Source organism: Notothenia rossii, assembly GCF_949606895.1.
Source record: "Notothenia rossii genome assembly, chromosome: 6".
Classification (NCBI taxonomy): Eukaryota; Metazoa; Chordata; class Actinopteri; order Perciformes; family Nototheniidae; genus Notothenia; species Notothenia rossii.
In genome coordinates this window covers 86,381,544-86,399,043 of record NC_136909.1, presented here as the reverse complement: position 1 = coordinate 86,399,043, position 17,500 = coordinate 86,381,544, and the positions used below count along the sequence as shown (strand labels likewise).

Genomic DNA, 17,500 nt, shown 5'->3' with positions numbered 1-17,500 from the left:
CAAGGACGCTGACGGTGAAAGAAGCTCTGCTCATTGTGAAGCTCTCTCATGGCTACATGTTTACACTAAAGTTGTTTTTCTTGCTTTATTATTGCTACATATTCAGTGTAACATCAGAGTGGTGCAAAAACAAGGCCAGGTAACAACTTCCAGTTACCTCGCCTCAAAGTTAACAGATACTAGCTTGAAATAAGGTCTGTGGTTATAACAAGCTGAATATGTGTTAGCTCTTCGTTTCGTTCGCCAAAATACGTCCGTAAATAACCCACTGGTGAATTAAAAAATGATGGTTGTTAACAAGTGTCTAAATGAGACGACTAAACGTCATAACGCCCAATATTAGCCGCCTTTAGCTTAGCGGTGGTGACGTGACGTCATGTGACCGTGCTGTAGTTCCTTTATAGCCCAACATTAGCCTCCTTTAGCTTAGCGATGGTGACGTGAAGTCATGTGACCCTGCTGTAGTTCCTTTATAGCCCAACATTAGCCTCCTTTAGCTTAGCGGTGGTGACGTGAAGTCATGTGACCGTGCTGTACTTCCTTTATAGCCCAACATTAGCCACCTTTAGCTTAGCGGTGGTAACGTGAAGTCATGTGACCGTGCTGTAGTTCCTTTATAGCCCAACATTAGCCTCCTTTAGCTTAGTGGTGGTAACGTGAAGTCATGTGACCGTGCTGTAGTTCCTTCATGGTCCATATGTTTAAAGTATATTCAGTTGTAAATACTACTTCCATTGAACTAAATAACCAGGGTCAGGTTGAAAACCAATGGCAATGCTTTTCCTCTCTTACATCTTTCACTGAACACAAGAAACACCTCCCCTAACTAGCGATAAATGAAGGTTGTTTAGCAGAAGTACAATACATACTTCCAACCTAACCCTGCCAGACCGTTTTTACTGTAGCCTCTGCACACTGTTGAGATGCTACGACAGCAAAATACTTCTGTTCTTGGTTGTTGTGTGCTGCTGTACCCTATAAAGCATTTGTTTAAACTAAACTACTGTACTTCTTCCTAAAACTTCTCTCTATTTGGTCCCAGCTGGTACCATCTCAGGTGAAGAGATGCCCATCATAGCGAGGACCAACATCAAGGAGCACCGAGACAGTTTCTCCTGTGAGAAGTTCAACTTCAGACTCCATCACAACATCACCTTCTACGTCTACGTCACCAACTTCAGCTGGCCAATCAAGATCCAGGTGAGAGGGGAGGGGGAGGGGAGGATAAATGACTCTTTATCAACAACATACTACAGGTCTCAGATATATACAGAACATGTCTCTGATTGGCTGAAACACCAAATTGCAGCATCCCATAATCCCCTCTGTTTCAGCCCTTTTTCCAAAGTGCTGATTCTGTGTCTGTAGCTTTAAATGCTAATGAGTTGCTGCTGGCCACGCCTCTTTGTGAGATGATTGGTTAAAAAAAACTCAATGGTGCTCTAGAGGAGATTCAGGTGATAAGGGGGGGGGTTACCTTGGTTGCTGATTGGCTAATGGTTACACAAGACAAAATATAGTTATGACATCATAAGGTGGCCAAAATCTGATCAGCTCATTTTCAGACAGGTTTTTATATAAATGGATCAAAAAGAGAGAGAATCTTTGTTCCTGAAACTTTCAGAGTCTCTTTCCACAGAGGGGACACATGTTGATGTAGAAGAGACATGAAGAAGAGGGGACACATGTTGATGTAGAAGAGACATGAAGAAGAGGGGACACATGTTGATGTAGAAGAGACATGAGGAAGAGGGGACACATGTTGATGTAGAAGAGACATGGAGAAGAGGGGACACATGTTGATGTAGAAGAGACATGAAGAAGAGGGGACACATGTTGATGTAGAAGAGACATGAAGAAGAGGGGACACATGTTGATGTAGAAGAGACATGAAGAAGAGGGGACACATGTTGATGTAGAAGAGACATGAGGAAGAGGGGACACATGTTGATGTAGAAGAGACATGGAGAAGAGGGGACACATGTTGATGTAGAAGAGACATGAAGAAGAGGGGACACATGTTGATGTAGAAGATACATGGAGAAGAGGGGACACATGTTGATGTAGAAGAGACATGGAGAAGAGGGGACACATGTTGATGTAGAAGAGACATGGAGAAGAGGGGACACATGTTGATGTAGAAGAGACATGAAGAAGAGGGGACACATGTTGATGTAGAGGAGACATGAAGAAGAGGGGACACATGTTGATGTAGAAGAGACATGAAGAAGAGGGGACACATGTTGATGTAGAAGAGACATGAAGAAGAGGGGACACATGTTGATGTAGAAGAGACATGGAGAAGAGGGGACACATGTTGATGTAGAAGAGACATGAAGAAGAGGGGACACATGTTGATGTAGAAGAGACATGGAGAAGAGGGGACACATGTTGATGTAGAAGAGACATGGAGAAGAGGGGACACATGTTGATGTAGAAGAGACATGGAGAAGAGGGGACACATGTTGATGTAGAAGAGACATGGAGAAGAGGGGACACATGTTGATGTAGAAGAGACATGGAGAAGAGGGGACACATGTTGATGTAGAAGAGACATGGAGAAGAGGGGACACATGTTCAGTGTGAGAAAAAGTTTTTAGAGAGTACTTGTGCATGGACAAGTGAGTTTGGCAATTTACTTGTCCGAATACATTTTTCACTTGTCCAGAATGGACAAAAATTGGGGCCACTGGAATCTTCTTCTTCGCCATCGTATTTTACATTTTCACACATAGGGTTGGGTATCGTTTGGATTCGAACGATTCCGGTTCTGCTTTTCGATTCTGGTTATTTTCGGTTCTTTGAGAGGGTAAAAATAAGTCCCATGATAAAGTGGGAGAAAAATATATTTATGAAAACATTAAGTCAAATCTGTATTCCTATTTACAAATCACTTCATACTGTTTAATTTATTATGGTTATTGAATACAATTATATAAAAATAATCTCTGCATTGTTTAGTTAGTTCTAAGTGGTGCAGTTTGAGAATGTACAATTGGCCCAGTCTCCTCTGATGTTACACTGCAACCTGCCTGATACCTGCCTATGTAGAAAAGCGCTAGGCCTTAAATATAATGATAATAGGCTAATAATAATAGCTTATAATAATAAGTAATAATTAATTATTCGCTTTTCTACAACTCAAAGACGCTTGCACGCTTACACATGTCCTTACGCATGTGTATTACATGCTGCAGCTGCCCAGCTGCTCACTGTTTGTAAAAGTAAATAAATAGTATTTTCATTTAAATAATGTAGTTTCTATACCCTGCTTCATAAACAACACTGACATCCCTGTGCTCCTCCGAGTCTGGGGGTCCGGGGATGTGAGGACAGCGCGAGGACACAGGGAGGCTGCTTCACTTCATAAAGGAAATGGCGGTCAATATTAACAACACATGAGCTAAAACGCTTAATAACCTTCATTACGTGTTAGAGAAAGAACATAAGAAAGTTTGAAAAAGATGAGGCTGTTAAACGGGCAGCGGATCCGCTGTGTGTAGAAAGAGAGAGAGACGCTGAGCTGCACCATGCAGCGAACAGCTGATCCGGAGCATAGAGAGAGAGCTGTGGTCCGCGGGGCTCGGCCTCGCCTCCTATCCTCACAACTCTTATTAATCCCGGTACCGGACAATTGTTATTTGTTCCTACTCGGAACAGAGTTTTGCTTCCCAACCCTGCCACTGTGCTAGACTTCCAGCGCTGCCCCGCCCCGCCCTAACTGTACAGAAAGCGGCGAGATGCATTTCCTTAGGAATCGACAAGCAGAACCGAAACTAACATTTCTAAACGAACAATGGCGGACACTGACAATTTGCGAATGAGTTCTGCCTTTTGTAAACTGAATTTATCAATAAATCAGGGCGAAAAACGTCACTTGTCCGCCGGACAAGTCAATTGAAATATCTACTTGTCCGATATTGTAAATAACACGTCCCGGACGGTGGGACGTGTACTTTTTCGCACACTGATGTTGATGTAGAAGAGACATGAAGAAGAGGGGACACATGTTGATGTAGAAGAGACATGAAGAAGAGGGGACACATGTTGATGTAGAAGAGACATGAAGAAGAGGGGGCACATGTTGATGTAGAAGAGACATGAAGAAGAGGGGACACATGTTGATGTAGAAGAGACATGAAGAAGAGGGGAAACATGTTGATGTAGAAGAGACATGAAGAAGAGGGGACACATGTTGATGTAGAAGAGACATGGAGAAGAGGGGACACATGTTGATGTAGAAGAGACATGAAGAAGAGGGGACACATGTTGATGTAGAAGAGACATGAAGAAGAGGGGACACATGTTGATGTAGAAGAGACATGAAGAAGAGGGGACACATGTTGATGTAGAAGAGACATGAGGAAGAGGGGACACATGTTGATGTAGAAGAGACATGGAGAAGAGGGGACACATGTTGATGTAGAAGAGACATGAAGAAGAGGGGACACATGTTGATGTAGAAGAGACATGGAGAAGAGGGGACACATGTTGATGTAGAAGAGACATGGAGAAGAGGGGACACATGTTGATGTAGAAGAGACATGAAGAAGAGGGGACACATGTTGATGTAGAAGAGACATGGAGAAGAGGGGACACATGTTGATGTAGAAGAGACATGGAGAAGAGGGGACACATGTTGATGTAGAAGAGACATGAAGAAGAGGGGACACATGTTGATGTAGAAGAGACATGGAGAAGAGGGGACACATGTTGATGTAGAAGAGACATGAAGAAGAGGGGACACATGTTGATGTAGAAGAGACATGAAGAAGAGGGGACACATGTTGATGTAGAAGAGACATGAAGAAGAGGGGACACATGTTGATGTAGAAGAGACATGAAGAAGAGGGGACACATGTTGATGTAGAAGAGACATGGAGAAGAGGGGACACATGTTGATGTAGAAGAGACATGAAGAAGAGGGGACACATGTTGATGAAGAAGAGAGATGAAAAAGAGGGGACACATGTTGATGTAGAAGAGACATGAAGAAGAGGGGACACATGTTGATGTAGAAGAGACATGAAGAAGAGGGGACACATGTTGATATAGAAGAGACAGGGAGAAGAGGGGACACATGTTGATGTAGAAGAGACATGAAGAAGAGGGGACACATGTTGATGTAGAAGAGACATGGAGAAGAGGGGACACATGTTGATGAAGAAGAGACATGAAGAAGAGGGGACACATGTTGATGTAGAAGAGACATGAGGAAGAGGGGACACATGTTGATGTAGAAGAGACATGAGGAAGAGGGGACACATGTTGATGTAGAAGAGACATGAAGAAGAAGGGACACATGTTGATGTAGAATAGACATAAAGAAGAGGGGACACATGTTGATGAAGAAGAGACATGAAGAACAGGGGACACATGTTGATGTAGAAGAGACATGATGAAGAGGGGACACATGTTGATGTGAAGAGACATGAAGAAGAGGGGACACATGTTGATGTAGAAGAGACATGAGGAAGAGGGGACACATGTTGATGTAGAAGAGACATGAAGAAGAGGGGACACATGTTGATGTAGAAGAGACATGGAGAAGAGGGGACACATGTTGATGTAGAAGAGACATGGAGAAGAGGGGACACATGTTGATGTAGAAGAGACATGGAGAAGAGGGGACACATGTTGATGTAGGAGAGACATGGAGAAGAGGGGACACATGTTGATGTAGAAGAGACATGAAGAAGAGGGGACACATGTTGATGTAGAAGAGACATGAAGAAGAGGGGATACATGTTGATGTAGAGGAGACATGAAGAAGAGGGGACACATGTTGATCTCGAAGAGACATGAAGAAGAGGGGACACATGTTGATGTAGAAGAGACATGGAGAAGTGGATGTTTCATAATAGGAGACCTTTAAAGCTTTGATGTTTTTGAATGACTTTGAAAAAGCCTGTCATAGGTTCCTGGTGTTTAAGGTGACACCAAATGAATACCAAAGCTTAAAGGTATCACATTGAAAAGCTAAAGCTGATCAATCGACAATGAATAGACTTAATAGATCCAGTAAGAGAGAAAAGGACAATTAAACAGATACTGTAACAAAAACAACGTATCTTCCTTCGGCTGAGATATCAATGTGTCGAATCCTTTAATTCACAGAGATTTCTAAAAAACATCTGACTCAAAAATAAACAAATGCTCATCGTGTTGGGTTCGTAAAATAAATGATACATTGCATTTTCTATTTCGTCTTCCACAACACAGTCCACTGCATTGTGCAAGTGCTCCCTATTACAGTTGAATTGTTTCTTAATTTGTATGTTTATTGATTCTTCGCCCACACTGTAAATCACGTTTCCTTTGGGGGTGATAGCTATCAAGCACGTCAAACAGAACAATACAAGATGCACACATGTCCAGTATAAAACAATAACTATCATGTTCATGGTTGTAGAGGACACACACGATGTTATAAATTACTTGCTTTGTTTTAATGAATTGTCCCCCAATGGGATGGCATTGAGGGACAGACACACATATGAGCGTCACACAGATGCCTATTTATTTATTTATTTATTTAATTATGACTTCTGAATGTCCATGTTTGCACTCGTGTTTTTCTTTTGTTTTTATCTGCTTTGAGATTTGACGGAGGAGGGTGTACTTTTATTAGAGATGTGTCTGTGTTTAGAGTGTGTCAGGATGGATGTCCTTTTATCTGCAAACTAAATCTACCTACGGATACAAATAAAGAACCTGAACTCAAGCACTTAAATCTTCCCTAAAAACAGATGAACGACATATTTATTTTTCTCATATTTCAAACAATGGCGTCATTTCAAATCCACCAGACTCCAATTTACTTGATTTAAACCGAACATTTATGGATCAAACCGTTTCCTTAACGTTACCTAACGGGCTGTTTTACGAAGAAGTGTCTTTAGATATATCTTACAATCAAACTGATATTGTTTTATTTTAGTAGGTCCTTTTTCGAGTTGGATAAATATGGCTTAAAACGTTAAGTTGTGTTGTTGTCTCTGCAACTCCAGCCGTTGATACGCAGTCAGACAGACTATATTTTAGGGGTGCACCGAATGGGAAATTCTTGGCCGAAACCGATACCGAAAATAGGAAACAGTTGGCCGAAAACCGAATGCCGAAAGGCCGAAAATGATTAATAGAAATATAGAAATATATATATAGAAATATATACATATAGAAATATATATATAGAAATATATATATATATATGTATACATATATAAATATATATATATAAATATATACATATAGAAATATATATATAGAAATATATATATATAGAAATATATATATATAATGTATACATTTTTTACCAATGTTGTTCAGCTGCCTGATTATGGAAAAAGACATGATTATGGCAAAACTTAACTTAAATAATAATCACTATTATGGGTCCATAAAACATTTATTCAGCACTTTTGAATGCATACAGTACATTCATTCCAAGTCAAGTGCATTTTCTTTTCTCTGTAGGATAACTAGAACAGAGTGCATTCAGAACAAAGCCAAGGTGCTTTAAAATAAACATCTAGGCCAGGAGGCGGTGGTGGCGAAGTTGTTAGGGACTTGGCTTGGCAACTGGAAGGTCACCAGTTCAAGTCCCGGCAAGACCAAGTGCTACCCAGGTGTCCCTGAGCAAGGCACCGTTCCCTACACTGCTCCCCGGGCGCCGTTCAAAATGGCAGCACACTGCTCCTAACACTAGGATGGGTCAAATGCAGAGAAACAATTTCCCCACGGGGATTAATAAAGTATATCAAATCAACAAAAAAAAAAGGAGGCCTACACCAAACTAGTGTAAATAAAGACTGTAACAGCCAGGCCTTCAACAACAACAAATGCACCTATAAGTTTGGTAACCTAACGTGTTGTTGTGATGACGTAATCAAAACGCGGCGACAAGCACGGCGCGCGACTCGCGGCTGGCTCACAGCCAACATGTCTGCCGCTTGGAGATATTTAAAAATATCAGAGAGAGAGGCGCGGATTGCGATTTGTAAAACGTGTTCAGCTGCTGACATTTCTCGAGGGGGTGTAACTGCAAAGACTTTCACCACTTCGGGATTACTCCACCACTTGAAATCAAAACACCCGGACAAATATGCGGAGTATGATCAACGTAACCCTGTTCTCTGACATTCGGTTTATATTTTATTTGTGGAAGCGATCGATACGATGATTTTTAAATCGATGAAATCAATATTGTGAGTCAAGTCGTTGGTTATTTTAAGTAGGTAGACGTGTAATAAGTGTAATAAGGTGTATATATATATATGAATAAAAGACTAAGACAGGGTTAATGGACCTACACCTTGAAGGGAATCTGAAAGCGACGTATCCATTATATTTAATCTCCTGCCACAGAGAGTCAGTTAAGGTGTGTGGATGAGGAAGATAAAGCTTCATCATCACCATACTCATCTCCAGTCTTCAGGAAATGTCTCCCTGCAGAACATATAGCCCTGACAGGACGCGGAGAATAAACTATTCTGAAACGTGTGTTTGGCAAATCTGCTCTCACATTTAACGATCTGTGAGTTTTTCAATGTCTTCTCCATCAATTATGCAGCGCAGGATTAAATCTCCAGGCGGAGCCACACACACTCTGAATGCTCACTCCGAAGCCTTATGATCCATTAAATTGAAGTAGACTTTTTTAGCGCTGGTGTTTTAAGGAGACTGTCGTGCAGAGTGGGCTGTGATCGCTGATGGATGGAGTCAAAAAGTGACAGGATGGATGAATTGGAGGAGAGTTAAGACAAGGCGGCTGGTTAACGGATGTTCAAACTGTCAAAACGTCCAGGGTGGAGAAAATGGAGACAGTTTGATTGACAGATGGAGGGAAAAGGACATAGAGACATGCAGAAGAGGATGGAGGAGTATATCAGTATGTAGTGTCTCTACTTTAAAGAGTCCTCTCCTGCTGATGTTCAGGTGTATATCAGTATGTAGTGTCTCTACTTTAAAGAGTCCTCTCCTGCTGATGTTCAGGTGTATATCAGTATGTAGTGTCTCTACTTTAAAGAGTCCTCTCCTGCTGATGTTCAGGTGTATATCAGTATTTAGTGTGTCTACTTTAAAGAGTCCTCTCCTGCTGATGTTCAGGTGTATATCAGTATGTAGTGTCTCTACTTTAAAGAGTCCTCTCCTGCTGATGTTCAGGTGTATATCAGTATGTAGTCTCTCTACTTTAAAGAGTCCTCTCCTGCTGATGTTCAGGTTAGTATGTAGTGTCTCTACTTTAAAGAGTCCTCTCTTGCTGATGTTCAGGTGTATCTCATTATGTAGTGTCTCTACTTTAAAGAGTCCTCTCCTGCTGATGTTCAGGTGTATATCAGTATGTAGTGTCTCTACTTTAAAGAGTCCTCTCTAGCTGATGTTCAGGTGTATATCAGTATGTAGTGTCTCTACTTTAAAGAGTTATCTCCTGCTGATGTTCAGGTGTATATCAGTATGTAGTGTCTCTACTTTAAAGAGTCCTCTCCTGCTGATGTTCAGGTGTATCTCAGTATGTAGTGTCTCTACTTTAAAGAGTCCTCTCCTGCTGATGTTCAGGTGTATATCAGTATGTAGTGTCTCTACTTTAAAGAGTCCTCTCCTGTTGATGTTCAGGTGTATATCAGTATGTAGTGTCTCTACTTTAAAGAGTCCTCTCCTGCTGATGCTCAGGTGTATATCAGTTTGTAGTGTCTCTACTTTAAAGAGTCCTCTCCTGCTGATGTTCAGGTGTATATCAGTATGTAGTGTCTCTACTTTAAAGAGTCCTCTCCTGTTGATGTTCAGGTGTATATCAGTATGTAGTGTCTCTACTTTAAAGAGTCCTCTCCTGCTGATGTTCAGGTGTATATCAGTATGTAGTGTCTCTACTTTAAAGAGTCCTCTCCTGCTGATGTTCAGGTGTATATCAGTATGTAGTGTCTCTACTTTAAAGAGTCCTCTCCTGTTGATGTTCAGGTGTATATCAGTATGTAGTGTCTCTACTTTAAAGAGTCCTCTCCTGCTGATGCTCAGGTGTATATCAGTTTGTAGTGTCTCTACTTTAAAGAGTCCTCTCCTGCTGATGTTCAGGTGTATATCAGTATGTAGTGTCTCTACTTTAAAGATTCCTCTCCTGTTGATGTTCAGGTGTATATCAGTATGTAGTGTCTCTACTTTAAAGAGTCCTCTCCTGCTGATGTTCAGGTGTATATCAGTATGTAGTGTCTCTACTTTAAAGAGTCCTCTCCTGCTGATGTTCAGGTGTATATCAGTATGTAGTGTCTCTACTTTAAAGAGTCCTCTCATGCTGATGTTCAGGTGTATATCAGTATGTAGTGTCTCTACTTTAAAGAGTCCTCTCCTGCTGATGTTCAAGTGTATATCAGCATGTAGTGTATCTACTTTAAAGAGTCCTCTCCTGCTGATGTTCAGGTGTATATCAGTATGTAGTGTATCTACTCAAAGAGTTCTATATATAGTCATTCATGACCTTTACATTTATTTTTTATTCCAGCTTAAAAATCTAAATACCTCATCTTTTTCCAACTGATAACTTTTTCTTTTTAAACCAAGATATAATATATTAAACCCCAGCATATGATTTAAGCCCTATTTGGACACATAACCCTAATGAGTGTTCACTATCAGCCACGTAGTGTATACATGTTAGCGTCTATCGCCTCGTGGCCTGCACCTCGCTACGGGTCATTTGTCCATCGATCGCTCCCCCCCCCTCATATGCATTTCCCATTAATGCTACATTATCAGAGCGGCTTATATCTGCTCTCTGAAAGGTGATACGATAACGACCCTGATGAGGCGTATCTCACCAACATGTCGGACGTGATCCCGTGTAACCGGAGGATCTGTGTCCGCTGACCTTGGTGGCTTCAGACGCCAGGAGAGAAATCGTCCTGAGGATTGGTAATGACCCGCTCTGAGGTATTTGATCGAATAGACCTGCGTGCCACGAAGAGAACACATCAACATGCGCACGAACACTGGAGCATGAAGGACAAAGAGAGAGGAGGAGATAGAGCACAAGGACTTTACAGCAAAACATCAGAACAACCACCGGCCAGATGTCAGAACATGTCAAATACATATTTAGGGAGAAAGATTTCAAACAATCGTAGATACTGTGTGTGTGTGTGTGTGTGTGTGTGTGTGTGTGTGTGTGTGTGTGTGTGTGTGTGTGTGTGTGTGTGTGTGTGTGTGTGTGTGTGTGTGTGTGTGTGTGTGTGTGTGTGTGTGTGTGTGTGTGTGTGTGTGTGTGTGTGTGTGTGTGTGTGTGTGTGTATATTTGTATGTAAGTATACGCTTATATATATTAGTCAAATGTTACTCTGTCTATTTCCTAAGGTGACAAATGCAATACAACGACACACAACTTTTACATAAGTACAAACTCGCTCCAGCTTCAGAAACATTGCAAATATAAAAACACATGCATTTGAAGAAACATCTTCAGCAACAACACGTGCAGCATTTAGAGAACATTCAGCAACGGGGAGACATGCGCAGCGTTTACTAAAAGCTGCAGAAACCAAACGCTGCAAGAAGCTCAAAACACAACGAGACCAGGGGACACTAAAGAGTGACGCACACAGCTGGGAGACCAGGGGACACTAAAGAGTGACGCACACAGCTGGGAGACCAGGGGACACTAAAGAGTGACGCACACAGCTGGGAGACCAGGGGACACGAAAGAGTGACGCACACAGCTGGGAGACTAGGGGACACTAAAGAGTAACGCACAAAGCTGGGAGACCAGGGGACACTAAAGAGTGACGCACACAGCTGGGAGACCAGGGGACACTAAAAAGTGACGCACACAGCTGGGAGACCAGGGGACATTAAAAACTGACGCACACAGCTGGGAGACCAGGGGACACTAAAGAGTGACGCACACAGCTGGGAGACCAGGGGACACTAAAGAGTGATGCACACAGCTGGGAGACCAGGGGACACTAAAGAGTGACACACACAGCTGGGAGACCAGGGGACATTAAAGAGTGACACACACAGCTGGGAGACCAGGGGACACTAAAGAGTGACGCACACAGCTGGGAGACCAGGGGACACTAAAGAGTGACGCACGCAGCTGGGAGACCAGGGGACATTAAAAAGTGACACACACAGCTGGGAGACCAGGGGACACTAAAGAGTGATGCACACAGTCTGGAGACCAGGGGACACTAAAGAGTGACGCACACAGCTGGTAGACCAGGGGACACTAAAGAGTGACGCTTCCCTGGTCTCCCAGCTGCACTTTTTAGTGTCCCCTATTTCTTGATCACAGTCATTTTTTTTCCGTGAATGTTTTGTCAATTTAAATGTTTCAGCAGAATTGTGGTACGGCATTATCTCCTCTCCTTTCTTAAGGGATGGTCCGGTGTATCCTAAGCTTAAGGAAATTATAAAGGAAGCATTGAAGCTCTTTTTCTATCCAGAGGTTCAGGCTGACACTGAGGTACTTCCGGGTCGTTTCACTCAGTTAGGAACCTTCCTAAGAAACATTGACATTTCAACTGCAACCCTGGAGAAATGTCCTCACCTAGCAGGTTCATTAGAAAGGTAGAAATCCATCCAACACACACACACACACACACACACACACACACACACACACACACACACACACACACACACACACACACACACACACACACACACACACACACACACACACACACACACACACACACACACACACACACACACACACACACACACACACACTCTCTCTCGTGTGAGCGGTGAGTGTCTCCCTGGCGGCGGACGAGGTGTGGGAATCGCTCGCTCTGCTGGAACAGATTTTGATTGGTTCTGTCACGTTGACCTTGCACCTTCATCCTCTCTGTCCTGCACTCACCATCATCATCACCATCAACACCAAACAAGTACTTACAAAGTAGTAGAGTCCTTGAGTAATTGTACTTTGATACCACTGCGAATATCTATTTAATGCTCCATAGCTTCCTTACTTTGTTTTCTATGCAAGCCACCTGGACGCCTTTTACAGACATTTCTAACGAGTTTCCTTCCATAACATTTTTTTTACTCACAGTTGATGACTTGCGTGGTGTGTTGATATTGTGTTTTGGGTTTACTCTAAATAAAATAATACACTTTTCACATATTCAAAAAAGAAAGCAGGCCTTTATAATAGTCAAAACAAATCAAACAAAAGAGTCTCAACTCAAATAAAGTAATTATTCAACTTGGGTAGTCTAACTTTCTTCCTTTCTATGTACAGGCTTCTGTAACTTAACGGTCCGACCAACTCGGTCTCTTTAGAGGAGGCGACGTGGGAATTGTAGTCCTTTATACGGTCTTGACTACAGATGTGATGATTAGGTGGCCCTTTTTATAAAACTAAAATACTGGCTCTTACAGTCTTCTGAACAGGAAACAGTAAAGATTTACTAAACGGTCTTTTCCTTTGAACTTTTTCTGCTGTAGATTTTCCTCAGATGTATTTATTTAAATAAGTTTATTTAACAGGGACAGAGCACATTAACACAACATTGCTGTGAATGCACCAGTTACCCAAGGCCCTGGACAGTTGCAAAAGTCACCCTAAGTACAATTATTAGAGCTTGAACTTGAATACCGACATTTGCCAAATATTCTAATGTCTAATATCTTAGAGCAGGGGTGTCAAACTCAAGGCCCGGGGGCCAAATCCGGCCTCAGACTTCATTTTCTGTGGCCCCACAAGAGCTCGCAAAGAATATAATATGGTTATTATACGGTTACATGCCGATTTACAGAAGTACGTTGCCCATAAACTACATGTCCCACAATGCATCTCAAATTTGGCTTTTTTCCTCAGAATTTGACTTTTTTCCTCAGAATTTGATTTTTTTCTCAGAATTGTTGACTTTTTTTCTTCAAAATACGCGTTTTTTCTTAGAATTTGACTTTTTCTCAGAATTCCCCCCCAAATGTCACTTTTTTTCCCAGAATTTGGCTTTTCTTTTTAAATCATTTTGTGACATTCTCACCGAAGAGACTTGCAATTATTTGCCGTAGACTTCTGCTTTCAGACGTAGTTAATTATGAAGTTATTAACCTATCCGATAATAATCCGAATGCAGAGGCAATAATGTATATAATACATCATTTTATATATATTAAATATTTATATAGTCTTAAAGTTACAACTGGTCCTTTGAGTGCCACCATAATTCCAATGTGGCCCGCGATGAAATTGAGTTTGACCCCCCTGTCTTAGAGGAACGTTGATTATGAACGTCTAGAAAGTCAATATCAAAAAGTGAACTGTTGCAATATATAAATCACAATAAGTGCAGATTAAATATACAGTACGTCTCAGGCAAAAGTAGATCATCAGTGTCTGTCATTTGTTGATTTCGACATCATTTCTCCACAGCCGAGGCCTGGCCTGGATTTAGTTCTAATCAGAACTCATGTTTTATTGATCGAGCCCACAAGCATTATGAGAGTATGACCCAGTTTCTCGCTCCATCTTTGTTGTTTTGAAAGAACTAACTGTTAAATTAGCCTGAAATGTAAAACTTGAGACCATGACTGTTTCTAATTTAAACATCTCAGTTTGTAATTTAGCAGAACTTGTCAATAGAAGCCTTTTGTTTCCACTGATTAGAATTGACTGCAGGAAACAACACACACTTTGCTGTATTAATCCCCTAATTGTCATTTTTAAACAACTTTTTAGTCCCCTTTCATCAGTCTGCATATTCTGCCACTCGCTCTATGTCCCAGCATGCGTCACTGCCAGTAGGGCCAGCTGATTAAAAGCCTTCTGTCAGAGATGAGCGGCCATTTTGATGCAGGGCTACCGTGATTGGTCGGCTGATTTGATTTGCCGCTCTATGCTCAGTCACTTACCGTCCTCTGCGCCTGCAATCATTAAATAGGATGCCTCCCCTAATCAGATATCTGACACACACACACACACACACACACACACACACACACACACACACACACACACACACACACACACACACACACACACACACACAGCAGTATCATGTTCCATAGGGTGCATGAGATTGATGCCCATTTAGGCAGACAGGAAGTCAGCAACGTCAGTGCAGATTGGTTGTGTTGGGATTCATAATTTAAGGGTGCGTTAACAGCCAACATCAATCAAAGCGTTGCTACATTTTCGTGCCGCAGGATAGCAAAATAAGTCAATGAATCAGGTCACTCAGAGCACTACTACTGTACATAATATAGAAACCAATGTTATCCTAGCTTAGCTCTGTTCAATAAGAATTCCATTCAGTAAACCAACGCTTTGAAAGTTATTTTTTTTTCATCTTGCAGACCTCATAAAGTTTGAATTCATACTTTTGGATAAGCTTTCTTATGCATTGTTTGAGCACAACTTTGCTACCTAACTAGTGAACGTTAGCAAACTTAGCAATCTCCTTTACAAGCTCACTAACGTTTCTACTATCTTACTAACTATTTGCTATCTTACGTTAGCTCCATTTCTAAAAAGCTGACTAGTGAAAGTTAGCTATGTTCTTTACAAGTTCGCTAACGTTTGCTATTTATTTTAGTAGTTAGCTTCATGTTAGTGTTCATCTAGCTAGCTAAAAAGCTGACTCGTGAAAGTTAGCTCTCTTCTTTACAAGCTCGCTTACATTTTAGTATCAACTAGTTTGCTATCTTACGTTAGCTACTTATCTTAAAAGCGTACTAGTGAAAGTTAGCTATGTTTTTTACAAGCTCGCTAACATTTGCTATCTATGTTAGTAGTTAGCTTCACGTTAGCTACCTATCTAACAAGCTAGCTAGCAAAAGTTAGCTGTATTTCTGTTGCCAAATTGGTGGCTTCCATATTTAAAAAAAAGAATAACACCCGAAAGGTAAATGCAGTGTGGACCGGTGTCTACCCTTCTGGCACTGAGAGCTATTATAAAACATTGTTGAAATGAGTTTGTTTTTTACCCACTGGCAGCGTCCCACAGCTAGCAGCGTCTCACAGCTCCAAACATCCTTGTAAAATTCCCAAATACGTATTATTTGGATAAGCTAATGACATATTGGTAATCTAATAGTTCAGTTTCTCGCCTGAACCAGTGTTATAACTCAATATCAGTTTATTCAAAAGCTTAAAAACTGTTTATTTGGCGAGTAAACATTAGCAGAAATGAAGTGAAACTAACAGAAAGTTCTACATACCGTGTTTTTTCCCCCGCTGCAGATTGATGCAGAAATGGGTCTTAAGCACCTGTTAAAGGACCTACATCTGTGAGCCCTCCTCACAAGTGTGCACATATGGTAGCATGGGGCTCATTTGCATTTAACATGTAGGTGGAGGCGGCACTTGGCAACAGCTCCACTTTGGTCATTAGGTCCTCATGCATATGCAAACAGGAAGAGGAAGAGTGTGTGGTAAACAGTCCAAGGAACACTCACATGTTCATTTGTTTACATGCTGGGGATAACACGTGTGCCCTCATCCTGATTACATCATCTAGGAATAACACAGATACATGTAATTAATGTAGGGTGGCCATATGTTTAACTAAGGTCCGCTGAAGTACTTTCACTCTACATATTTTCTTGGAAATACTTTGACGGGGCAACACATTGTAATCTGAACCAGCAGGGCTTTTTAATTGTTTTGCTGCTGAACTCAATGTTGGATTTGCAGTGTATACAATTCCTTGTTAAATGCACGTAGACTATGCTCATAGTCACTGTTCTTACGGTCATTCAAAACCTGGACAAGTCGTGGAAATTCAAAATGCAAATTCCAGGCCCTGGAAAAGTTATGGAAAACAATATTCTTTCCAAAGTTTTGGAAAAATAATGGAAATGTAACTAAAGTTGCATCAAATATAATTTATAGTTTAGCTAATCGCCAAAATAATAATACTATAATGATAATAAATACTGTATCGTATAATAATGAAACGTCAAATGGCTTTTAACTGACGAGGTGTTTTGCTGGTGAGAGACTTGAGTTGCTTTAGCCTGTAGAAGCTAGCCTACTGTTTGATTTGTTTTAGACCTTATTTTCCTGTTCCATGTTAAAATAAACCATTTTCAGTGGTACCGCTGAGAAAGAGTAATTATTTTGGTCATGTAACATTTTCGTTAGAGGTCCTGGAGAAGTCATGGAAAAGTCATCGGTGAAAAAGTGTACGAACCCTGCATAGTGAAGACATGGTAAAGCTCTCGGTGTAATCCTTGTCGACCCAAACATCGATGGAAACGCTGTTGTTAGATATAAACCCCGGTCAGCCATGTTTCCATAAAGCACTTTTAACTCCAGATATTCTGTCTGACTCCTACGCTGTTAGCCTCTCCATTAGCCAGTGATCTTAAGTTGCCCATAATTAACCAGCGTCCTCTGTCCTACTCCAGATTTCACCACCATGCTAACCTGCTTTAGCACGATTAGCTTCTCCATGGTGGACAGCAGCAACTCAAAAATAACAGACACAATCTCTCCTACAATACATTTAAGAGAGGGCACAGATAAATGAGTCACACATATTATAGAAAA

The 17,500-nt window shown here is 41.3% G+C and overlaps 1 protein-coding gene across 1 annotated transcript in view; it reads left to right on the top strand.

Annotated features, from left to right (window-relative positions):
• The window catches only part of atrnl1a (attractin-like 1a), a 243,179-nt gene that overhangs the window by 92,263 nt on the left and 133,416 nt on the right, over nt 1-17,500 (top strand). The window contains exon 18 of the mRNA XM_079687044.1: nt 1,043-1,200. Coding sequence (XP_079543170.1) covers nt 1,043-1,200 — 158 coding nt within the window. The remainder of the gene's footprint in view (nt 1-1,042; nt 1,201-17,500) is intronic.